Genomic DNA, 26,594 nt, shown 5'->3' with positions numbered 1-26,594 from the left:
CATGTAAGCCTTCTCCTTTTATCTGTTTTGAAACAGTTCAGTGCAAACCCTCGATGATTATTCTATTCCGCATTAAGGCTTTCAGTCTTGATTTTGTATTTACAGCGATAGCCTTACTGCTTTGATCATACAATTTGACATTCTTTATTTCACATGATCCAGATTTAGAGGTGGAAATAACTTTGTTCCTCTGTTTTATCTCACAGTTGGGCATGCCAGTATCTGAACACAAATGATACAAGTACACAAAAAAGCAATACTTGCCAACATTTTTAAACATCCCTTATTGTTTGCCGTACAGCAAGTAGATGAACTCTATAACCCTATAACTGACAACAACCTAGAGTCTTTATTAACCCTATGACTGTAGAATCTAAGTCAATGATGAAAAAAAAGTTACCAGTGATGTAATTTCTCTGTTTCACGGGTTCATTCATCTGAATGGGAATAATGTTGCTAGGCAACAGCAATCCTCTGAGTGGCTGGGTCTGCTGGCAGTTAAAGGGTTAAGGAAAGCTCACAGTTTCTCTTTGTTCTCTTATTAAAGATGTAAATACCAATGTGTTTTCTTTCCTTCATCCAAAAATCTAAATACTCACAAGCAGGAATCTAGACATAAATGTGTGGTTATTTAATGAAATGGGGGCTGCCATTGCTATAAAAAGATGCCCAAATTGTAGTGAATGTTATCTGTTTCAGAAATTCATTACATTCAAGCATTTTTTAGGATTTTAAATGGTTTATTACTATATTCCTTCAACCTGACACGTTTAAAATGTTTTCCTGCTGCAAACAAATCATTCAGGCTTCTTGGAATTCTGCATCATGAAATTGGGCTGAAAAGATACACATCCTCCCACAGCCCATCAATTTTTACTGCATTGTTCTTTCTATTAGCTTTGCATTCTCTGCAGTGATGTATAGGTCTGCTTGAAACCTGCAGGGCCACAGCTTTACTTGGAAGTCAGTGAGTTCAGGCCCATAATCTACCACAAAGCATGGACCCAACTTCTTGCAGGGCTTCCAGCTCCTGATGAAGTCTCTGCCTATACTGCCCAGTCCCCTCAATGATGTAACCATCTATACCTAACCAATCTCTGATGTTGTCATAAGGACAGATTGGGCGTGAGTGGTAAAATCTTTGAGAGATATTGAACTGGGTTGAGAAAAAATTGGAAAGGGGTGGGTTAGGGATAGTGATGAGTGATTTTTGCCTGGCATGGATTTGCAGCAAATTTCCACATTGCAACACTGGCGAATTGTTTCACATAACTTCTGCAAAAATTCGGCGAGACGTGCCAAAAAAAGTCGCCGGCACGTAACAATAGGCACAGTTGTGACAAAATGGGCGTGGTTGCATTAAAATGGGCGCGGTCACATAAAAAAAGTTCCGCAACAAATGCGTTTTTTAAATTTTTGCCATTTAGCAATTTTTTCTGTAGTTTCGTGAATTTTCCGGCGAAGCAAAACGGTAAAGGTTCACTCATCACTAGTTAGGGAAAGTTACAGGTTGACCTGCACATAACTCGCATCATGGATTAGTTGGTTGGAGGGAGGTAATAATTTAATAATAAATGTAGTTGAAGTCATTAACAGAAAACATATGCAAACAATTTTGCATATATATTTTATACTGGTTTAAAGAACCCACAAAATGTTTAGTGACCCCTCCTCCAGTGGCAAAACTTTTTTGAATTGTGTTATTTGTACCTGTGTTTGTAGTCAAACTGAGAAAGTGCATATATTTGCACCACCTTCAACCAGATCTTTAAAATTGCACTACAGGTTTTGGGCCCATTATCCAGAATGCTCAGGACCTGGGGTTCTTGATTGGCACTCCATGCCTTAAGTCTACTGACATATTATTTAAAGATTAAATAAACCCAATAGGACTGTTCTGCCCCCAATAAGGGGTAATTATATCTTAGTTGTGATCAAGTACAGGTACTGTTTTATTATTACAGAGAAAAGGGAATCATTTAACCATTAAATTAACCCAATAGGGCTGTTCTGCCCCAATAAGGGGTAATTATATCTTAGTTGGGATCAAGTACAGGTACTGTTTTATTATTACAGAGAAAAGGGAATCATTTAACCATTAAATAAACCCAATAGAACTGTTCTGCCCCCAATAAGGGGTAATTATATCTTAGTTGGGATCAAGTACAGGTACTGTTTTATTATTAGAAAAAAACAAGGAAGTAATTTTTAAAAATTAGAATTATTAGTGTAAAATGGAGTCTATGGGACATAATCAATGTTTAGTTCTAAATTATGTTGCATAGTGATAAGCAATAGTGATGGGCAAAATAAATTACCAGGCATGGATTTGTGGCAAATTTCCACGTTTCGGCATTGGCAGATTGTTTTACAAAAAATTGTTGACCATTGAAAAAATTTTACGTGCTTTTTTCATCGTTTTGCTAATTTTTCTCCGTTTCGCAAATCTTGTAAAAGATTTGCTCATCTCTAATAAGCAAATTTTTTTCGGCAGACATGGATTTTCCACTATTTTGCAAATTTTTCAGCACCTCCGCAAATTTTTGCTGGAGTAAAATTGGACAGATTCGCTCATCACTAATATTCCATTCCAAAATGCCAATTTTTGTTATTTGTACAAAAAATTTTTCCATTTGCAAGTTTTATTACATTCCTCCATAAATTCCTCAAAAGTCCAATTGAAAAACAGGAGCCATTTCTGAAACAGATTGATTAAACATCCACTTCATTTTGGTGCATTTTTTCTTGTAAATCTCAGCACCAACTACCCTTCAAGAGAACTGCATTTCCTTGTATTTAGAAGACAGAACCCAATGTACGCATTGGCAAGAGATACAGTGAAAGGTGTTGGCAACTACTGTCTTGTATGTAATCTTGTGTTGCAAAAATATCAATGTTTGTATCGTTCAAAGAGCAAGCCCATGTTGTATGTTTCAATTAGGCCCCAGCACAACATGTCAAGAAGATTCCTGCGCAAACCAAGGCGTCTGCTTGCAACAATGGGACGGATTCAGCTGTGATTGTAGCATGACCTCATTCCGTGGACCTCTGTGCAATGACCGTGAGTACTTTGTGGTTGCCTTTTCTAAAGAGCTTGTGGCTTCGGGCACAATCGGAACGTTGAGTTTTCAGTTGCATTGTGTAGTACATTTACAGTCAGACTGTTAGACAGCACTATAGCCTAAAACACAGACTTGAATTCTTATAAATGAATCAAGCTTTTTATAACGAGAATAAACACAAACATTAAGACTGTTTTCCGATGCAGCCAACTTATATTCAAGCTGCTTCATTACACTATTACCTTCTTTAAATAATAGAACACTGTTTTTTTTTTTTTGTTCTTGGATTTTAATTTAACGGTTATAAATATTGCACTAAGAAATAATTGGCAAGCCTTGTTCGCGGCCACTGTACAGTTACATAGACAGCCCATGAAGAATAGATTCAAATAAAATGATATTTCACTTGCCTGTGCCCAGGAATGATCTGGACTTTTTTTTTTTTTAAAGCTCTGACTTAATTTTAAAACCATATTTCTAGGACCATTTCCTATTTCCCCAAGGGCACATTAAAATTTGAAAGCTAGCGTAAGAAAATATTCACTTTATTCAGACGTGACCTGACTTTTTTTTTTGTTATCTATATTTTATGCACGTTAATTGAAATGGGACTATACTGTGCTAATAAGGGCAAATATAATGCAATGTGTACTGTATGAGATGCTATTTTATATGTGACATGACTGATACTGCTCAATGGAAAAGAACTCCGTAAAGGTAAGTTTTTTTTTATTTATAAAGAGTTTTTAAATAAAACTGTTTGCAGAGGCCTTTAAATTGCATTTTCTAGTTTTTGACAAGGTCATGTGATGTATACAGGGCCCATTTTGACCTGAGCTGATTCATAGCAATAAATAGATGCATTGTCCCGGCTTCTGCCCTTCCTGGCAGAGAAATGCAATTTGATGAGGAACCGATATATCAGTGACCTCTGCTGTTGTGCATGATGTTAATTTAATATGTCCACAGTTTATTAAATGCTACACGGGATCTAATAAAATAGGCCAAAACCCCTAGCTGTACAGGATCACATAAAAAAGTCATATATTTTTACTACGATTGCCTTTAATGTAGTTGACATTTTTACCGAGACTGAGGGGTCATGTTTATTTGTTCTGAAAAGGTGGCGTACATCCTTAACGTAGCAGTAAAACGTACAATTTTCTGTTCTAAAAGGCCGTGTTGAAAAAAGATAACTGTAAAAACTTTATGAAATATCATATTATTAGCTGTAAGTTGTATTTTTACATTGTTCTTTATTTGGTCCTTGAATCGGTTGATAACTGCAATAACTTAAAGGTACATTGTATCAAATACAAATGTACTTTAGTACTTTAAAGGGGACCTGTCACCCTAAGAAATAATTCCAAATCCTTTTCTGTCATGTTAGTTTAGCAAAATAAACTTTACTGAACTTTCAATCATAGCCGACAGGCCGGCGCCATTTCGTAAACAATGTTATTAAGGCAAGAATTTTATCACCCCAAAATTGCATGCATTTGCCATCTAGGTGATATCTAGGAAGTGTTGAATGGAAAGTGTAAGTAATTGTAATTAAAAATCTGAGCTGTCAATCATATATTGCCTGACCCGCCTCTATGCCGCAGGCCGGCCCCATTTTGTAGACAATGTTATTAAGGCAAGATTTTTATCACCCCAAAATTGCACGTGTTTGCCATCTAGGTGATATCTAGGAAGTGTTGAATGGAAAGTTTAAGTAATTGTAATTAAAAATCTGAGCTGTCAATCATATATTGCCTGCCCCGCCTCTATGCCTGCGGCATAGAGGCAGGGCAGACAATATATGATTGACAGCTCAGATTTTTAAATATATTTATAACAGGTATGGGTGATTTAATAAAAAAAAGAGAATTTGGGTTTCATGAACTTTTCTTATACAGTTTTTTATGTCTGGATGACAGGTCCCCTTTAATGCCGTAGTAAGTTGTCCCCCTTAAGAGGCTCTTAGTCCCTAGTCAACTACTTACTGAATATGCTGGGAACTGTAGTTTATAACTACATAGCTGAGCTTTAAGAATGACTACATTAATCTCAAAAGAAGGCATGATGGATTGAATGCAGTAGTGGTGGTGGTGGTCTACATGGGCACGTGTATCTAAAGTCTAGAACTGCTGTCTTGGACCACACAACGTTGATAGTAAAGGCTTCAAAGTTTAATTATGTCATTAACATCATTGAATCTATCCTTACTGGTAGCAGGACTTGGGGTCAAAGATCTTTTGAGGGACCCAATTATTAGTCATATAAGACCAGTAAATAATCATTTAATGGTGAAGTATAACATCTACCAGCAGCCATATGCTTGTTCTACTTTATCTGGTAACCCATACCCAGAACTTAAGCCCCTTCACTGAGGCTGTCATCCTCACTACTCATATGGCCGCCGCCATTCTGACTACCCAATCAGGAGGGGAATATGTGCTGCGCTGATCTTTTTCACACTCTTCTGAGATGTCACAGCATCAGAACAATGTCATATTGGTGGCTGTGTGACTGTATTATTAACAGGTTGTGGATGGATAATAACTGTTATATACCCCTCATATAAGCTATGCTATAACCTGAACCAGCATGCATGAAAGGCACAGAAATGAAATTTGAAACAATAAAAAAGAAGAAAAATAATGCCCGTGTAGGCTCACCCCCTTCATTGCACTTTCCTTAAGCATCGAAGACCAGAGGAGATAGGTGTCCACCAATCCAACGCAGTGCTCCAATAATGCAATTCAATAATCAACACCAATGAAGAAAGGGAAAAAGTGAGCACTCCTTCTCCAATAAAAATTGTATTTTATAAGTTAACTAAAACCATGGTTGGTTATTGTTATACAACAGGCATGACGCGTTTTCAGTTATAGTCCCTCATCGCGTTAGGCCTTTTGTATCACAGCCAGGGCCGGAACTAGGGGTAGGCAGAAGAGGCAGCTGCCTAGGGCCCAACGATTGGGGGACGCCAGGCAGCCTCTCCTGCCGACCCCTAGTCCTCCATCTTTGTCATTGCGCCCACTGCTTGCCATTAGCGGTGAGGGCAATGATCTATCGCATTGTGAACCGCCCGCTTATGCGTGCTAAAGCCCCCGGGGGGGGGGGGCGAGGTGGCTGACCGGGTTGCCTAGGACGCCCAGTCGGCTTGGCCCACCCCTCATCACAGCAACCACCCACAGAGACTACAGTTTTATTGGAGAAGGAGTGCAGTCTTTTTCCCTTTCTTTGTTACAGGAAATGACCATAATTTGTGAATCCCAGCAGCCACCAGGATTATGGATCCAGTGCTTACAAGGACTGTCATTAGGCTTGCAAGTAACAAGGAAACAGGGATCCTGTAGGATCCCCAGTCTCAAAATTAAATCAAAAATGACATAATCAACAGTCCTTCTTATAGCCTGTGACCCCTAATATATATCCTGCAATTTGCTATATTTATAACCATAGACTCATCGATATGTATATGTTTTTTCGTATTATTCACTAAATGCACTGCGGGAGATTCCTGAAGGGATGGGATGTATTTTTCAGTCTTAATTTAAGGTTTTATGAAAGCTATTTTCCTGCCTTTGGAGGCAGCGTAGCAAACAGAAAGTTGGGCATCCTTAGTATTAGGAACAGCAGGCTGCAGAGCGAAAGCTGTTTTCTTTAGACTTTCAATTTGTATAATAGCAGTGCTGGAAACTATTACAGCGAAACACAAAGCGTCATTTTTGTTCTCTTTCGCATTATACCAGACTTGTTTTATCACATTTCATTTATCTGTGGTGCTGCGGTCCATATGTAATGGGTGGAACATGTTGCTGACTTTAATGTCATATTTACTGAGATGAGGGCTGTTGATCTGACACAGCAAATAAGCAACATCATAACATTGTCACAATGCATTAATGTAAAAATACAGCACGGCGGATTCTCAGCTACTGCAATGCAACATTCATGGTGGGGTATGGTTACTGGATCATTGGAAAAATCGGCCACACTTTTGATAACTGTAAGTTGCTGGGCTACACTCATTGCATTGGGCTTTCCCATGATCTATTAACCATATCGTAATGATCTAAAAACACTGACTCCCTAGCTGCTACTGTCCTACAAGTACAAGAATACAAGCAAATGGCCGCCATATTGTTTGCTTCAGAAGATATTAGTTATAAATATTTATGCATGTGTTTTTTTAGCACTTTAAAAGATTGATTTGCTAAACTCCAAAACATATGTGGGCTATTTTATAATTGCAGGAAGCTTTCAGCTATTGTGCAAATATATGCATAGAGAATTCTATCTATAGGCATCATGTAAGTGTTTGTTTAGAAATAGGATAATTACTTGTAAAAAATAGGCCTTTTCTTTGTTGATATATGTGAAGGCCCTTTCCATGCTTTCAAGTGCTATGAGGTACAAGATACAACAGAAAGGAGGTACCTGTCTCATAAAGCTTACAATCTAAGTGCGTGGGTAACTTAAATACAACTTACATACTGGAATAAGCCAATAAAGGTCAAGACTGGACCAGGACCTGCACTAGTGATCCAAGAGGTAGGACTTGAGCTTAGTTTTAAGATGAATAAGACATACTTGCAGAGGAATTCAGGTTTGGAATTCCATGTATAAGGCACAGGTGGAGAAAAGAGGTTTAAGATGGCAGTGGATGTGGTCGCTCAAAGTTGAGAGATCAATGGAGATGACCAGGTACATATGAAGACATACTGTATGTAAAGACATGTAAGCCATGCTTAAAAGGGACCATAAGAATGAATTTATTAGGAAGAAGCAGGTTGTTTCAGAGGTAAGACCAGGGAGTAGGAGAGTGTTATGGAGAATTAAGATATCTTAAACTAAATACAGGTGAAATAAGGCAAAACTATAATGTAGTTTTTGTTGACATGTTCTTATGCATTTAACAGAGGCTGACAGAGGCATCTTCCATGACACATGCCCGCAGTGAGCATTGTCAGATATTATTATGCTAAGGCTTTCATTTTATAATACTATTATTTAGTGATTTAGAAACAGATTGTATTTTTCATGTGGTTCCAATATCCTGAAGTTGGTAAAGTAAAACATTGCAGGTAGGTTTGTAAAACTTGCTCTTCCATAGCTATTAATTATTGAAAATCATTCATTCATTAAGGTATGTGAAAGAAGTATGTCCAGTCTGCTGCCCTATCATTGGATAGCTGAAAGCTAAAGGGATGGTTTCTGTGCATCTGTATGAAAACTGACTGCTCACAAAACCTTCATGTGTGAGTACAACTGAGACAATACAAAGCAACACACAAAAATCTACAGTTGTCTTTTAGTGAAGCAGTGCCCATAAAAACCGTAGAATCCTTTAGAACGTGTTGTAGTTATTACAAAACCTGGGGACAATTTAATCCACCTTTAGAACTCCAGAGAGCTTAGTGTGCCCCTTAATACTCATTCACATCCAATTGCAGCGGGGTTAGTGCTGCACTCTGCAACTTGCACCGGACAAAAAATTCAGCTCAAGGTGCAGAGCGCATCATTAACGCTCACAGGCTAGCCCTGCCCATAGTGCAGGTGGTACGTATATAGGCCCCATGATGTCCTGTGTCCGTCACCACTCCCTGATTTGGACATCAAAATGACATGCAAGTTAGGGGATTGGGAGAGGGGCAAAGGAGGAAATGTACATATCTCCACACCCACTCCCCTCATGACTTCAGCGCTGCTAGACATGCCTCCTCCCACCTCACACCACCCTAGGCAGTAGTGTATTTCTAAGGGGTCATAGGAGTAGGTATGTAGGTTTTCCTACTCATGCCCCATACCTGTCTTGGAATACAATGGAATACAATGCCCCTTATGATGCAGTACTGTATTCATGGGTGCTAAAAAACAGAATGCAAACACTTTTGGCAATTTATCAAGGGTGCATAAAAATGTCTGCTAGTGCCCATTCTTTTGCACTTTGCCCCCTGCCTCCCAGCTCATAAGCCTTCATAGCAGAGGTGCATTAAATAAGTAGCCGGTGTATTACTTGGATTTCCAGCTTCTCATTTATGAACACACGTATAGTATCCAAATTCCAAAAACAGATGCAAATTGCCATGTTTTTTACCCCCCAACCCAGCATTATGTTCATTATTATCAGGCACTGCAGCTTATGCTCAATTCCCCAATGCACACACTAATTCGCAGCCTCCTTGGCAAATTGCATGAAAGTTGCATTTGCATTTTTGTTAGTGTCAATGGGGTGCAAATTATTACTAGTTACTGTCTCATTGTGATTCTCATTGCACCTCTTCTGTATTATTTCCCCTCCTTGCATGGAATGCATTTATTTTGAAAATGATTTTTTTATCAGTATAAGGGCTGTGGCACATGGGGAGATTAGTCGCCCATGACAAATCTCCCGTATCGCAGGCGACTAATCTCCCCAAAATGCCATCCCACTGGCTTGAATGTAAATCACCAGTGGGATGGCATATGCGGTGCCGCAATTTCCCCAAAATCACAGAAGTTTCCTCCTCAACTTCCGCAATTTCAGGAAACCGTGTCGCCGCGTATGCCATCCCACCGGTGATTTACATTCAAACCAGTGGGATGGCATATCGGGGTGATTAGTCGCCCGCAACAAGGGAGATTTGTTGCGGGCGACTAATCTCTACGTCTACCATGGCCCTAAGAATTGCAGTATGTAATTCTATCCTAGTTTCTGTCTCTTTGTATGAAGGCAGAGGGTTAAACATGCCTGCTGTCACTGGGACATAGCAAAAGAAAGCATTTTGGAAGTGCTGAGATTTTCTGAGAAGTTTAAAAATCATCTACATTTTTAATTGTGCTATTTTAAAGGTCACAGCTAAATGTGCTGGAGCTTTTTTCACAAGGGAACACTTTATTACAATAGCAGCAACACTTTTTTTTACAATAGCAAGTTACTAACTAGTGTAGAAAGTTAGTTTTTGGCATAAAATAACTTTTCTGTTTGGGTGTGCAATGCCCATTCTATCAGCTCATAGTTGTTGCAGTGCTATACAAATGAATGAACATAAGCATTCACCTAATTCCAACATAACCGGCCTTCGGGCTTGGGCAACCCATCTTTGCTTTCTAGAACCTCTTCTATAAATTCTTAATGCTTATTAACATGTGAAGGCACAGTGTCAGTTGGGGAAGCCCGTCAACCTGCTGAGTAGACGCGAGCTGGAAAGGCCGCTATTGTCATAACGCATCACTGATCACAGCTTTAGAAAGCAGTCTGGCAGCAGAAGCTTCTTATGGTTGAATCAGTCCAGCAAATCAACCTTACCTTATTGCTGAAGATTTTTATGAAGTTTTATTATTCATTCATGTCTACCTCAGTGCAACCTACATAGCGAATACTGTTGGAATCACAATTTAATTACCCAACAGAAGTCTTTACTCTATGGCCCTTTTGCAGTTTTATACAGGTGTTTGCATGGAATTCAAGAATAAACAACTGTTCCCATTGCACATATAAAAAAATATACCGTATTTAAGGTCATTTTTTTTATGAAACAAGATCTAGAATTCAGTTATTTGTATTGTGATTAGATTTGTCTTCAGACAAGTGCACAAGTAGGTTGTAATTCAGATGCCTCCATTAAGGAACAGGTCCCATGTTTGCATGAAACTCAGCTACACGACGGGATTCTGTTTGGAGGATGGAAGCTTATGCTGCACAACCAATTATGTGCCAACCACTGAGATAGAAAACACGGCTCAAATTGTTTGGGAAAAAAATATATTGAGCAGTAAATCCAGCCTAATGTTTAAACTCGTAGATTTTACAACTCCCCAAATACAAGATGTTTTGGAAAGAACGTTGTGTTCTTTATTGATAAAAGCTCGGCAGTCGCGCAGATTGAAATTAATCCTATATTTGTGAAAGTTTTAAGTAATGTTTTTAAGTTACTTATGTGAAGGGCGCGTGTTAAAAATGTCTATTTCATGTAATACTGTAAAGTTAATTAAACCAAAGTGTAATTCGCATCATACCCATGCTGTGATTATTGGTTTTGTGATGCAAGCTGAAATCAAGAACCAGTCATCGCGATTTAGTGAAGATAGCTGAGGCTTCCTTCTGTGTTACAGTCTAAAGCAAGAATTCATTAATTGTTTAACTCTTTAATAATTCTCTCTCTATATATATTTACCAAGGCATCACTACCAATGTTAAGGTGGCCACACATGTCCAAGCTCAGTCAGGCAGTTTACCTAAATGCTACCATAAAAGCTCAATTCAGATCCAGAAATCTTATCTACCAATGCCTCTTCTTGTTTTAATGGTGCATTAGCAGATGCGGAAATGTGAGAAGATGCAATTCCACTCAGACCATCCACAGACACAGGTCAATAAGCTTTGAAGTTATCCACTTCATAACCAAAACAGTTGGGGCACTTGAAAGAAAACATAGAGGTTCTAGGCTTCTAGGTTTTAAGCCAGTGGAATTGAACCCAGACTAACAGCCCAGACGCAAATGCTAGAGCATTTAAGGATGTAAACCCTTTCTAAATGCAGTTAAATTTAGGGTCTGGCTGTGCCCTTAGTGCCAGACTGAATGTAAGTACCTTACCCTGCCCACCCCTCCGGAATAAAGTGCAGCTAAATGCAGAAAGCACTGTATTGATCAGGGGGACCCTCCATAAATAGAAACAGGTCAATAAGCTTTGGTTATCCACTTCATAACCAAAACCATTTCTTTTCAGGCTCACCAATCAGGTATAAAATCTCAAATTTTCAGACATTTTGGATTCCAGGACTCCTTCCTCATAAAAAAATTGTTTACCCCCCAGATTACAATGATTTGATATAATTGATATCACTATATAACTATATTCTAAATGCAGCCATTAAGCTGTAGATACAGGAATGTCCAATACAAAAATAAACTTTCATCCCTAAATCTGGTGGCCCAAAGACTGCTTCATGGGGGGCAGTTCCACAATTTGAGGATATTTGCTCCAGAGTCTATAAAAAGAAGCACTTAAGATGTTTTCAACAGACTGACACTGATTGATGTAGTCCTATTGTAAATTATTTAGTGGTTTGCAATATCAGCAATCAGATTGTGGAGACATGTTACCATACACAAGACAAGACCAAGTGAGTATTTTATACCAGGCCACTGAACTCAAGGGTGTTATGCAATGTAGGAAATCTTTTCAAGGCAAGGCTGTCCACATGAATGACTGCAGCCACCCATAGTATTTTATGATCAGTGGTACCATAGGTACTAGTGTATTAGAACAGATAAACTGCTAAATGTTTGAACTGGTTCTAATAACACATTGAAACCAATCAGATGTTTGCTATACTATAATTAATGAATCCAACTTGCTGATTGGTTTCCATGGGTTACTAAACCACGAGCAAACTTTGCGGCTTTCATTACATTACTCCCCGACGTTTCAGATAGTTCAGTCCCTCGTTCTTCCCCATAGTGATAATTACATGACTACTTGAAAACCCAAAGAAAAAAAATGACTTTCTTTTAGACATAATTACATAATAAATTTACATCTATTGAACACAGACCGAACGGAGAGCACTGTAAATTAAGATAACAAATAAAAATGCAAACGCACCAGATTTCCTGTTGCTAAATTTATTTTTGCATGGATTTTATTCAAAAGCCCGGGGTAACATAAAATGACTATGGTGTTTACTTCTCTCTTCAGATTAATTTAGCAATGTCCCACAGCCCTAAATCCACACCAAAATGATATATTAATTGTAAAGATACAACTAGTAGACGAAAAAGTAAGCTTGTTCAGAAATAATTGCACCTTAATCTGAGTTTATTAGATATATACAAATAATTCTTATTAAGCAACAAGGACATATCATATCCCACTAATTATGTTTCCATATGGCTAAATAGTTTGTTTTATTGAAAACTTGCATTTTCAACAAGCACAGCATAAAGGCAAAGTGCTTAAAATGAAAAAAGACCCTATCGGTCGGACTCCTTTACCTTGTAGAATAATGACAGACTAAAATGTTTCAAGGAATAGAATTGAGCCAATATTTTTTTATTCTTCTGAATTGGACATGCCATAATACTTACAACATTAGACCTAAACATAGAACCTCTAGGTTTTCAAACCAGGGGACTTGAAAGAAAACATAGAGGTTCTAGGTTTAGGTCAGATTCTGTAATGGCCTAAACCTAGAACTTTAAGCCAGTGGAACTGAACCCGAACTAAGACCCCAGACGCAAATGCTAGAGCACTTAAGGATACAAAAGCTTGCCCCTTAATGCGCTTTCTAAAAGCAGTTAAATTTGGGGTCTGACCGTGCCCTTATTGCCAGACTGAGTCTAAATGTAAATCTAAATGCCTCACCCTGCCCACCCCTCCTGAATACAGTACAGCTAAATGCAGACAGAACTCTTCATTTTATTTAGTAGGACACAAATTCAAAGAAATGCAGGGCAGTGTGCAAAGTACAAAGTATGACAAACATGGTGGCATCAGTCTTTTTTTTATTTTGCACCCTGCACTCTACTTAATAAATTACCCCTTTATTCTTTGCTCACAGGTTAAGGGACCACATTGGATCCCAACCACTGAGCATGTGTATTTGTGGGATTTGTTGTACTCTACACCTTGTGCATATTAAGTCCAACTCATGGTACAAAGCAGAGCATACAGGGATGCAAGGGACCCTAGTATTCAATGCTTATCACAGGCAGTTGGTACAGGATTTACAAGAACCTTGGACCTGATGGTGCTCTGAATGCCATGGAGCATCAAAAGGGGCTACCCATGTGTCACTCTTCAAAAATACAGTGCTCCCAAATGCAGGTGGTTCTGAATACATGGGAAATACACAGGTCTTTGCACAATATTCTGGAATGCAAAGACCTGTGTCTAAAGAGGTCACTTACACAGCAAGTTCAGTGGGCTGAGTACAATTTCAGCACAATCTTTTCTCTATGATTCCGGCATAACTGCCATTGCTAAGGGGAGATGCACATGACACAATTACAGCTGATGCATTAAAATCAATGCAGTTGCGCTTGCACGTCAACACAATTTAGATGCAATTGTAGTAAAAAAAATGTTAAGCCTTGTTGTCTTCATTTCTAGCATTTGGTTTGTGATCCGTGTGCCCTACTCTTTCATTGCAGCTATGCTAGGGTGATTGATGCAGGCAACTGTGGGAACCATGGAGCTACTTCTTGGTCCGGTGGTAGCAGTAGTTCCACGGTTCCTCTTTGTCAATAGTTGCAACCGACTGAAATTTGGATTACAAGGAAGGGGGAAGATGGCGGCACCAAACACAACCGTATGAAAGTGCGAGGACAGCATGTTGATGCAAGTTAATGAGCCCTTAAGAGTGCAACAAAGAATCTCTTTTTTATGATGATCAGTTTAAAAAGTCTGATTTCAATGTAGAGAAATATTAACAATATAATTCTTTCAATAACAAGCGCTCCAGATCTATATTAAGTAAGAGACTAATTAAAATCTGTAGGATTGCATTCCAAAAGAAGAAGGTGCTCGCCATTGCATTTCTCACGTTTCCAGCGCACATGTGCCTTTAAAATGAATAATTTAAAGTTCATTTGAGAAATAAAGCGATATACATCGGGTTATATTTGCAAAGCTTTGCAACACCTCATGGTTTATTCAATATACTGACCTATTGTAATGTTCTTTACTGCTGGGCCCCAAACATTAGAAACGTGAATAATGGTTATTGGGAATTCTTTTCTGTTTGTAATTATCTTAATGGTTGTTGTGCGGAATGCACTATATTGCCATGTATCTATTGTTCAGCAGTCAGCAGGTTACAGCTATTAAAGAGTTAGCCTACCTGGGTTTCTGCTTCGCACTGTGCCGAGAATATTGTGTATTAGATTTTCGTAGCCCGTTATGTTTGCGGCTCTGTTGAAAGAAGCCAGGACGTGCAAGATTGAACGTGAACCTTAACATGAAAAAACGCTAGGCACAATGTAGCGGGTAATCAGATACTGGACAGCAGATTCATATCAAATCAAAGCAGCTTTTCAGCAACAGAAGAGGCTAAACCAAAAAAAAAAAAAGTCAATACGGCATAGAGTTGATATAAGAGAAGTGTCTCTGAGATTTGAATAGAATATATCCAGAGCTTTCACTTGACAATATCTTTAATCCAAGGAGCATGGTGTATTGTATTTGGAGTCTGGCAGATCTGTGATTTTAAATTGCCGTCCCAAACGCGCAGCTTTTATTTCTAAAACTCAAATTAAAGCAGGAAACTTCTGCATCTACAGCTAATAATGCAGCACATGGTGCCACTTGGGTGATGGTGGATAGGAATCTGATCACAAGAGCATATCCTCTGGATAATCCAGAAAACTCTAGCTCTTACTTTATTGGAGTTTATTGTATATATTATTGAACACATAACTTTAGAGTCCCATTAATTTCCAGGAAAGTGTCCACATGGCTTTTTCTGTTTTAAAGGCATTATTAAAGGAGAACTAAACCCTAAAATTAAATATGGCTATAAATGCCATGTTTTATATACTAAACTGACTGCTGTAGCCAAAATTTCGGCATCTCTATAGTAGTAATGATACAGGTCTTTACAGTTGTCACAGGAGCTTCTCATCTTGGATTATGTTAGAACTTAGCGCACATGCTCAGTGGGCTCTGAGCAGCTGTAGAGAAGCTGAGCTAAGGGGTTGTCACAAATTATCAAGCAGAAAATGAGGTTTAACTGTCATATAAACTGATGCTACAGGTCTGATTATTATATTCTGATGGTTTGTCATGTTATGTGAATCAAAGTGAATAACTAATCAGCCTTATACTGTTACATTTATATTCTATATATACAGTATATTGTGACATTTATATTCTATAAACAATATATTGTGAGTGGGTCCCTAAGCTCAGGTAAGTGACAGCAGCACAGAGTACAGGGAATCAGCAGAAAAGAAGATGGGGGGCTACTTGGGCATCTTTGGGGGCACAGATCTTCCCTGCTAAAGGGCTGTGGGTGCCTTGGGCTGGTACAGAAACCCAAACATAATGTACAACATTTCTAGACTACTTCTTTAGTTAGGCTTTAGTTCTCCTTTAAGATTCACAGTAAAGTCATTTTAAGTAAGAGATAGACAATGATATTCTATGACATTCTGCAATTCAGAAGGAGCTAGTTGAGAAGGAGCTAATTGAGAAGGAGCTAGTTGATTTCAACCCATAGTTCTGGCCCTGAATACAACTTTTTGCATGAACTTAAATGTTAAGATTATTTAATTCAATAAATGGTGGCTACAAAGTTTATTTTATCAAATATCCATATCTCTGGGTATGTCATCTGGGTGAGGTCCATTTTTTAATTCTAAACTAGTAACACATCAAAATGGAGCTTGACTGGTCACTCCGCTATGCACATCTTCCTCTCATGGTAAGAACGAGGAGAAGATGGAGCAGGAAAGTCCCATGGCTACTGGAAATTCTTTCCTTGTTTTACACCAATAAATTATCAGCATATTGATGACCCAGCAAACACTGAAGGTTCTTATGGAGCTACAATGTAAAAATAATTAGATTTGCAAGCTCATTGTATCAAATCCAATCCATTGTCATATTGAATCATGAAAAATTGGTCTGCGACTCAGCCACAAATTGAATTAAGATATGCACATTGCACTAATACAGAAAGGATTACAATTGCAATACATTTATTAATGTCTACATGGAGCCCTGTGACAATGATGTGGCAACAGATTCCAGACTCAACAGTGTTGGACTAAAACTACACACTTTACTCAGATTTCATAATGAAAAGACTGATGGGTTCTGTTCTGACTGTTTGAACCAGATGGAGGGTCTATGGCAAACCTAGCCATGCTATTTAAGTCAATAGTATATTTTGTGGCTTACTAGGTGCCCTAAAATGTTGATATAGTATAGGGAATGGTCTATTTGTTTCTTTTCATGGATCCCTGAGCAATGTTCACAGGAAGCAACCTTCAGCTATATATTCTCCACTGTAAAGTTGTCTAAACTCATTTCAATAGCTGCCTATGGAGCTCATTAGAGAGTGTCAGGTGAGCCGTTTGATTGGGAATCTGGCTATTTGAAAGCCCTCCAGTGTCGAGTTACCTCATGATTACACTAATTAACCCATGCAGTTTGTTTTTTTGCTTCCATATACAGTACAAGAAAACTCCCTTCCATCCCTGTTGCCTTTCCTTACATATATGTAGTATGAAGTCGGTACACGTACAGTAGGTCTTGAAGAAATGGTTAAAATTTTGGAAAGATGCTATATTCGTAGCTTCGGTTCCATTTACGATAGAAAGGTCTCTAAATTGTTCTAGCCAATTAAAGTTTTCTGAAAGCTGTTGCCTGCTGTTGAGGAAACTGACCGTGGTGAATTTTCACTGCGGGGAAAGCAACTATGAGCAGTCACTTGACTAAAGTTTTGCTGCTGATGGCTGTCACCTTCCCCAAAGCTATGAAAATATAAATTACTAACTGCTGGGGCATTGGATGCGAACCAGAATGTGTCTGCACATGGTCAGATTAGAATTCACCACATTGGTCTCATTGCTTTCTCATACAGAACAGCATTTGATTGAGCTAGAAAATCATAAGGCTCATTAATGATCGTTACACAAGGTGCAAAGGGCAATTTTTGGACTCAAATAGCCATGTTTTTGGCAAAAATGCAGAATTACAGCTTAAAGGCGCATGTTGCAAGTTGTGTCCATTGCATCAAGCTCAAATTGTGGCAAATGTTTTCATGGTAGGGATGGCATCACTTCTAGCCAGCCAATGTGAATGGCTTATGTGTGCGATTCACCTGGAACAACAACCAAGCCCAGTGTAGATGTAATTTCAGGGTTCTGCCTTGAAAAGTGCAAGTGCAACCAGAGTATATGGGCCCAAGTACCTTTTATGAATGGTATCAATGTGCATGAAATGTGTGTTCATATTAATGCTTTTAGATCTGGGAGAAGCCCTTGTTAAATAGTTAGTTATCCATAGTAACCATTTTGCAATTCATCTATTTGACATAAATTAGAAAGTTAAAGATAATATCTAATTGGTAGCTCTAGGTAACTACAATGGAGCAATTTAGTCCCAATGTCTTATGTTATAACTAGGCCTGCACTAAATGTAGGTTTGGGATTCCACTGAATATCAGCAGGTTTAATAGGATTCGAATTTGGCCAAGTAAGTCGGTCACCTTGAATTCAACCCATAAAGGGACGATAAAAGACAACATGTTTTCATTCAGGATTATGGGGCATATTGTTCAAATTTGAAAATGCAAATTGGAATTTAGATTTGTTTCAGTATTCAGTCCAATCCAAAAATGGTGGATTTGATGCATCCCTAAATGTACAAACATCTATGCTGTTCTATCACCTTTCGTGCCCCATATAGATGTGCCATATCATTCGAAATAATGCACCCCATCTGCAAGTTCAGTTGCCATCCCCACACTTTGCTCAAAAAAAAACAATTTAGTCCCAACATCTTATGTTATAATTAGGCCTGGACTAAATGCAGGATTTGGTTTAGGATTCAGCTGAATTACCTCTTGACTGGACATGGTTGTAGTTCCAGGTGAATCACATACTGTATATAATGTTGTTCACATTAGCTATCTAGAAACAATGCTATCCCTAACCACCACCTCCTGACCAGACTTTAGCTCCGGGGTTCCCTTTGCCCCCAGCGTCAATAGGCACAGCACACCTGCTCCTAAAGAATCATGTGCAGGCACAATTGTGTGCGATTGTATGCAATTTTGGTAGGCACATTGCAATTGCCCCTTTCGACCACAATGACACTGGAACTCTGGGGGAAAATGCTGCATTGTGGGGGGAACAAACTGTGATTGTGCTTAACATTGCACTATGCTCAATGCACTTGCGGACATGTTCCTATCGTGTGAATAAGAGAATAGTCTCAAACATATATTTGATATATCTGATGTTCTTACAGTAGTGATCCCCAATCAGTGTCTCAGGGGCAACATTTTGCTCCCCAACCCCTTGGATGTTGCTCTCAGTGCCCCCAAACCAGGTAGTTATTTTTGAATTCCTGACTTGGGGGCAAGTTTTGGTTGAATAAAAACAAGATTTCCTACCAAATAAAGCCCCTGTAAGCTGATAGGGTGCATAGGGGCCCCTAATAGCCAATCACAGCCCTTATTTGGCACCTCCATGAACTTTTATGGTGCTTGTGTTGCTCCCCAAGTCTTTTTACATTTGACTGTGGCTCACGAGTGAGAAGCTCACGAGACCCCTGTCTTACAGAATATAATTCAAATAAATGACCATCGTTGCATAAATAGAAAAGCCTTTTCTGCCATTGGCATCTCCTGCAGATTTTTTTTTTACAATCATTTTTTTTTTTAAAACTACATCCTTTGGTACCTTGTGCATTTCCCCGGAAAAAAAAAAAATGTCAGGCAGCAACAAGCTTGTAATAATTATCTTGACTGTGTTCTGCCAGCGCACCTTGGGAAGCCATAGCAATCCACTCCAGTGATTTTCCAAAAGGTATCATATTATTTCCACATATGCTTTTTTTTGTACGAAATTATGCACAATCCTCACAGTGGCAATAAAACTATTAGAGCTGTAAAAGATATGCATGTTACATTTTGCCGAAAGCATCATAAAAATCAATTAAGAATAACAAACTGCACTCCCACTAGCCGCGCAGTCACGCAGAGCTCGAATGCCTACCCTTTTGTAGACTTGGCTTTTGTCTTTCACGTACGTAAGTAATGTTAAGTGAACTAACCTTTTTTACATATTGGTTTGACATTTTCTCCAGATTAATGTGACTTGGCATAAGATCTTAGAAGAGGCTAGAATTTAGGTTTCTTCCATGTTAGGTTTTATTTCACCATGGCAAGAAAATGTTAACCTGTGATAGGTTTAATGCTTTATTTATCGAGGGGTCCTTTTAGCACTAACACTAGATAAATTCATATAACCAGTTGCTATGCAATTTGGTTAGTCTAAGCTGGTAATTCATCAGTCAGTGAGATATTTTTAGGTCCCCTCATGAATCAAACCCATTCAACACTTGGAAAAAGGGATATTTAACTTGCCTTTATGAGAAAGAAAGGTGAAAAGTATGCTTTATCAGAAAAGGTCTATGTAAATACAGCCATAAGCACTCACAGGAGAGTCCTCTATCAAAAGAAACACAGGATTTCTAGGGTTTTTTTTGTGTAAACATGTTCTTTGGTATCTCACTTCCTATCTCAGAAAAATTCTTCATTCCCTGAGTCTGCGCAGCTCTCTCCCTTCTCCTGCTCCCCCCTCCCATAAGAAGTCACTCCCCCTCCCGTCAGAATGTGTTATCTATTCTAGCAGCAACAGGAAGCTAAAATAGCAGCTGCTATCTTAAACAAACAGAGGGAGCTTCTAGGGCTCTTTACTCATGTATGGTAAAGCTTTCTGCAGAAAAAATATAGCGTTCTAGCTTGTACTTTTTTACTTTAATAGCAAAAGTTGATAGGCAGTCATAGATATATGATTTTCATGGGACTACAAATCTAAATAAAAAGCAGCAATCAGCATTTGTATTTTAGTCTCTGGTATACATAAATAAAGCACTGGGTATTTGAACTGCCCCCTATCAGGAGCACTGTTGTGTTTGGCCCATTGAATCTAGAGAGGACGTGGAAGGCGGCACAACAGCAGTAACAGCAAAACCACCATTTTATACAAATGTAGGAGATTGGACTTGTAAATAAAGAAAAGTACAAACCACATAAACTTCTACTGTACATGGTTTGTTTTAAAATGACTGGGTTACCTTCAGGCCCGGATTTGTGGCGAGGCCACAAAGGCCCGGGCCTAGGGCGGCAGAAATTTAGGGGCGGCAGAAATTTAGGGGCGGCATACCGTCCTGCCGCAATAAAATTGTGACATTTTGCTCCCATACGGAGCAATGGGGCGCGTTGGCGCGGCACGGGGGAGGTGGGTTTGTTTGCGCATGCGCGGGGGCGCCCGGGTTTGAAATCCAGTGCTGGTTACCTTGCTTCTAATATGCAGTTCCATACCATATGAAAGGCATAATAGCTGGAAATATACAAATGGAGCACACTATTTGTTTTAGTTTTACCTTTTTTTATTATAAGAAATAGGGAAGATCTAGGCACCAGCTATTCTATATACTGTACTGTAAGTGCTGGGTAAGATATGTAGTGTATGTTGCACATTCATTCCTTTACTTCATATCCCTTAGCAGATAGTAATTACATGACTGAATATGACCTATTTTACTTTACTCACAATTTGCAATGATACCATATTTAAAAACTCTTAAGGACAATCGCACTGCAAATGAAAAATAAGCAATTATGTTTGCACATTTAATGCACCAGTCTTGTCCGGCAGGGCAAATATGTTCATTGTGCTGATAATTCTGTGCTGTGTGAACTTTATGAATGAGCCCCGCTAACTTTGCCCAGTAGCAGGAACCCAACCAACCAATAAGATGTTTGCTTTTAGATACATGACCAGTATATCCTACCTGCTGATTGGTTGCTATGGGTAACTGCTCCTGGGCAAACTTATTGCCATTTATTACCTAACCCTCTAGGTCTTTTAAAATCCTGCATTAATACTGTGGCAGGGTCATTTCCATCATATGTTTTTACCAATACTGACCATGCCAATACTTCAAATGGGCACAATAACTATTACCACATAAATAATTGTAAAATATTATATCTGCTGTGATATGCACAATCATATCTGATAGCCAAAGAAGCAATGTGTTTGAACACTAAATATAACCAGGCTACTGGAAGCCAAGGATATCAAATCTTGTTGGAGAAACCGATCATAAATTATGCATGAACGTTTAAAATATTCCTTACTCAGAGAATCCGTAACCTTTCAGGGCTTAAGAATGTTTTTGTTTGTGAATTAAAATTCTGGGAAGCAGTTTGGTTGCAGAGTCACCTAGAATTACTCCAGAGTTAGTAAAAAGTTTCTTTAACATTATCCAGTATGTTTCTAAGATGATATTGTCTGAGGTGTTTGATTCAGGTCTTGTAACCAAGAGCAACCAAGCAAGTAGCTTTTACTGGCCAGCTGTTGCATAACAAACTTAGGGGAAGTAGATCTGGGCAAACCTGACTTTTAATATATCCTTTAAGATTATGTATTCCAGGGATTAGAAACCTGGGCTCAAACTGTACTTGGGATCTAGAACCTAAGGAGTGATATAGCTAAATAATAATTGCAGTATGAAGGGCCCTCAGATTCTACCTCAGCAGACCCTGAGGTAGTGACCCCCAACCACTGGCTCATGTGGCCTCCCCGTGGCCTCGAATAGGTGTCCATTTTTATATATATATATCAGGCAAATTTTGAAAGCACACAGTTTTAACAGAGCCTCTTGCAGGTGAGCAGCCCATATGGGTCTTCCAAATAGCCAATCACAGCCCTTATTTTGCAACCTCAAGGAAATTTCTTCATGTTTGTGTGGCTCAGTAGTAAAACGAGTAAGGGTTATAGAAACAGGTGGTAAATGGGAACATATAGGCTTGAGGGCAGAAAAGTAGGGAGGCCTTTAGAAATTTTGCACATGGTCAATGGCTTTAAAGCTAGACCTTTGACATTCTACCTTCCAAGCATTATGAGCGGTGTCACTGAAGTTTCCTGAGCCTAGAGATCATAGTGGGAATACGTTGCAGTATATATATATTATATATATTTAAGTTTCCTTGGACCAAGATAGATGCACAGATGTCAATGTGATGGGTTAGAGCAAGAGCAAACGTAAAAAGACTTGGAGAGCAACACATCATCATCATGGAGGTTCCAAATAAGGGCTGTTTTATCTATTTAGTAGCCTCTATGCACACTGTCAGCTTACAGAAGGATTTGTTTGGTGGTACATCATAGTTTTTATTCAACCAAAACTTGACCCAAGCCAGGAATTAAAAAATAAGCACCTGCTTTGAGGCCACTGGGAGCAACATCCAAGGGGTTGGGGAGCAACATGTTGCTTACGAGCCACTAGTTGGGGATCACTGGGTTAGAGGATAACAAAATAGGGGGTTTGAGGAGATCAAATCCAAGATTAGATTGTCAAGCTACACAATTTGGACAGATATGTAATTGATATCCTCTGCGTAATACTGCAGTTGTGTGCATGAGGGATTGTGATCTACACTTGGTGGAACAAAAGGATGCCCTTTTGCCTGTTTCTTAGCCCAAGATGTGGCCACTGTGGCCATTTTATTTATGACAGTTCCTCTGTTGGACCTGGAAGGTTTAATCTCTGCAGAATATGGAATGTTGTGCACAGTAAATGTTAATCTTTAGGCAGAGGTCTAAATTAGTAATCTATCCACTCCAATTGTGTGCATGTATGTGTGTATGTAAATGCAGTATTCCTCATTTCTTTCAAATTCATTGTGCCTTCAGGTTCTGTAGCGGTATGTGTGTTCATACAGATATAAAACAGATATACAGCAGCCATTACTGAAATGTGAGGCTTTGTCTGTGTTCAGCCTGGCATGATGCCGCCTGCCTTTCTTTTGTGCAGCTGCCAAGTCATAGCTTTCTGTGCATTTGGAACTAAACAGAAACAGAATGGAACAGATGCCCGCATATTTTCTTTCAACTGTCCAGCGGAAAAAAATAAAAATAATAAAAAAAAAAAACCCAGGAAGAATACAACATTGGCTTGTCAAGAGGAATGAGGGTATCTGGCACCTCGTAGCAGGGAGGGTGCGGGTGCAGAGCTTGAATTGTTTCAGGACTTATCTCTGTCACTTTTGCTATGTTGCCTTAAATAGGAATTGGCCACTAAACAAATCTCTTCCCATTCAGTTTAGCCTTGCCATTCATTCGCCTGTTCATTTTTTTTCCGCGCTACTGATAATGCTCGCACCTTTCCACAAAGGCAAACCAAAGGGGATTTGATTTTTTTTTTATGCCTAAGAACAATAAATGTACTCTAGTCAAATGTGCCATGAAAATTAATTTTTTTGTAGTTATTTGTTCCAAGGAGTAAATAAAGTACAGGATTTATTTCACCAAAGGATTACCTGTATAATTGAAATACATTTCACCAAAGTGCTGTGCCACCAAGTCTACTACAGGTAAAGGACCTGTTATCCAGAATGCTCGGGACCAAGGGTATTCCAGTTAAGGGGTCTTTCCATAATTTGGATCTCCATACCTTAAGTCTACTAAAAAATCAATAAAACACTAATTAAACCCAATAGGATTGGTTTCCATCCAATAAAGATTAATTATATCTTAGTTGGGATCAACTACTTGGTACTGTTTTATTATTACAGAGAAAAAGGAAATCAGTTTTAAAATTCTGAATTATTTGATTAAAATGGAGTCTATGGGAGACGGGCTTTCCGTAATTCGGAGCTTTCTGGATAATGGGTTTCCAGATAAGTCTATAAATAGAGAATGAGTAAAGGTTGTCATAGTTAGTGATGAGCGAATCTATTCTGTTGAAAAATTAGATAGTTGCATATGTAAAAAAAAAATATATTTTTTTTTTATTGCTCTCAAAAGAAACTTCCAGACACTTTTTTTTCCCACCTTACATTTAGCGTTAGCTCATTTTATTTACAACAGTATATTTTGGTTTTCTGTAGTTATCACAACCCAGATCTTTCATAACCTCCTCCCACTTATCGCCTAAGCTGCGTAAGGTCTTGAAAATCATTCCTACACTCCATATGTCTTCATTTTTATTAGCTGCATAGGCTTAGATATAGAAAAATCCCAAAGATGCGGATTCCAGAACATACTTGCTCTTAACTGATTCTTTACTTTGTGGCTTTACCCGAATTGTTTCTTATTGAGGACCTGCCTTTTATTAATGATGCAGTTCATTGACACATCTCACTCATATACTGATGTTCTTCAAACTTTACATTTACAGGCAGGACCATTATCATCTGCTCGTTTTTGAACTTGATCTTGGAATGCATCCCTGTCTTATATATCTGATAGATGGATTAGATAGATAGATAGATAGATAGATAGATAGATAGATAGATGATAGATAGATAGATAGATAGATAGATAGAGGTTAGATAAATGATAGATAGATAGATAGATAGATAGATAGATAGATAGATAGATAGATGATAGATAAATGATACATAGATAGATAAATAAATAAATGATAGATAGATAGATAGATAGAGGTTAGAAAAATGATAGATAGATAGATAGATAGATAGATAGATAAATGATAGATAGATAGATAGATAGATAGATAGATAGATAGAGTAAAAGCTTTCACACTAGGAATGTTGTCACCTTATTAAGGAGAAAGCATACCAGTACAGAAGTGTTTCTGCCCCCGGGCAGACAATGATTGACTGAGTGAACTGGATTAAGTATATATCACACACATTAAGAGTTCAGAAGCCAAACAGAGCCCTCTGCATCATCCCAATAACTTTGCTCCAGGACTTGGTTTGGAAATTGAATGCCAATGTATAGACTAATAGGTGCAGTCAAGTAAAGTATGTCAGACCTTTATAAATACTTGATAATAATACTAATAAAGTTGCATTGTGTTATCCATTGCTGTGTGGTTGCAACTAGTCTAGAAAACAACTTGGATTTTTTTTTTTTCTGTCATTCCCATTGTTTATTTTACATTAAGATCCTTCATCAATTGCCCTCGGTAGGTCTTAAAAAAAGAAAGAAGTTTAAAAAAAAAAAAGCAACAAATGCATCTGACAAGCCGACTTGTCACTCTTAGTAATCGTATGCCCGCAGATTCTTCCCACCAACAGATGAGAACCAATTATGCTTGTTATAATCAGATAAAGAAAGGAGTAATTGTAATCACAGATCTGAAAGGAACAAAATGCAGGTGCAAAGCTGTAATGAATATCTGCTCAACATACTATTTCTTAAACAATGATGCTACATAGGAAAACAGCTTATTTATATTTTCCATATTGAACTATTTAAAAACCCATTAAATATACTGTTGATGTCAATGCTAAGTTCATGGATATACTCAGAGGTGATTGAGATGTTTAGGACTTGACAAGACCAAAGTGAAAGACCAAGTGTTCCCATCTGGAACAAATAGTCCCCTTACCAACTATTTTATTGCAAGGTTAAGAATATGAGTGGTTGACTTGTGGTGATTGCCAAACTCTGGTACCTTGTGGGTTCCATGTCATTACTAATACAGGCCAACCAGCACTTCTTTTTCTCCAAGAACACACTTTGTGAAAATGCAGCACGCCCACTAATCTTGACTGAGACAACCATAAACAGGGCCGGATTTACAAATTTGCCACCCTGAGGGGCAGGTTGAAAGCACGCATGCGCCATATGCCAAACATGCATACGGAGCAGTGGGGAGAAGTCCCCATTGCTCCGTATGGGAACACAAATTTTTAGATCTTTGTGCGGCGGGACGGCATGCCGCCCTAGGCCCGGGCCTTTGTGGCCTCTCCACAAATCCGGGCCTTACCATAAATAGTGGCAAAAACACTATTAGGCAACAAGGAACCTTATAACCTTGCTCTGTACTATACAGAGA

General features: G+C 38.6%; 1 protein-coding gene across 21 annotated transcripts in view; it reads left to right on the top strand.

The window, feature by feature from the left end:
• Positions 1-26,594, top strand: part of nrxn1 (neurexin 1) — a 919,306-nt gene that overhangs the window by 501,628 nt on the left and 391,084 nt on the right. For all 21 annotated transcript variants that reach the window (XM_031902195.1, XM_031902194.1, XM_031902198.1 and 18 more), the window contains one exon: positions 2,942-3,061. In XM_031902195.1, the coding sequence (XP_031758055.1) occupies positions 2,942-3,061 (120 nt within the window). The remainder of the gene's footprint in view (positions 1-2,941; positions 3,062-26,594) is intronic.

The sequence above is a fragment of the Xenopus tropicalis genome, chromosome 5 (assembly GCF_000004195.4).
Source record: "Xenopus tropicalis strain Nigerian chromosome 5, UCB_Xtro_10.0, whole genome shotgun sequence".
NCBI classification, from domain to species: Eukaryota; Metazoa; Chordata; class Amphibia; order Anura; family Pipidae; genus Xenopus; species Xenopus tropicalis.
This window is presented reverse-complemented; position numbering and strand designations above follow the sequence as displayed.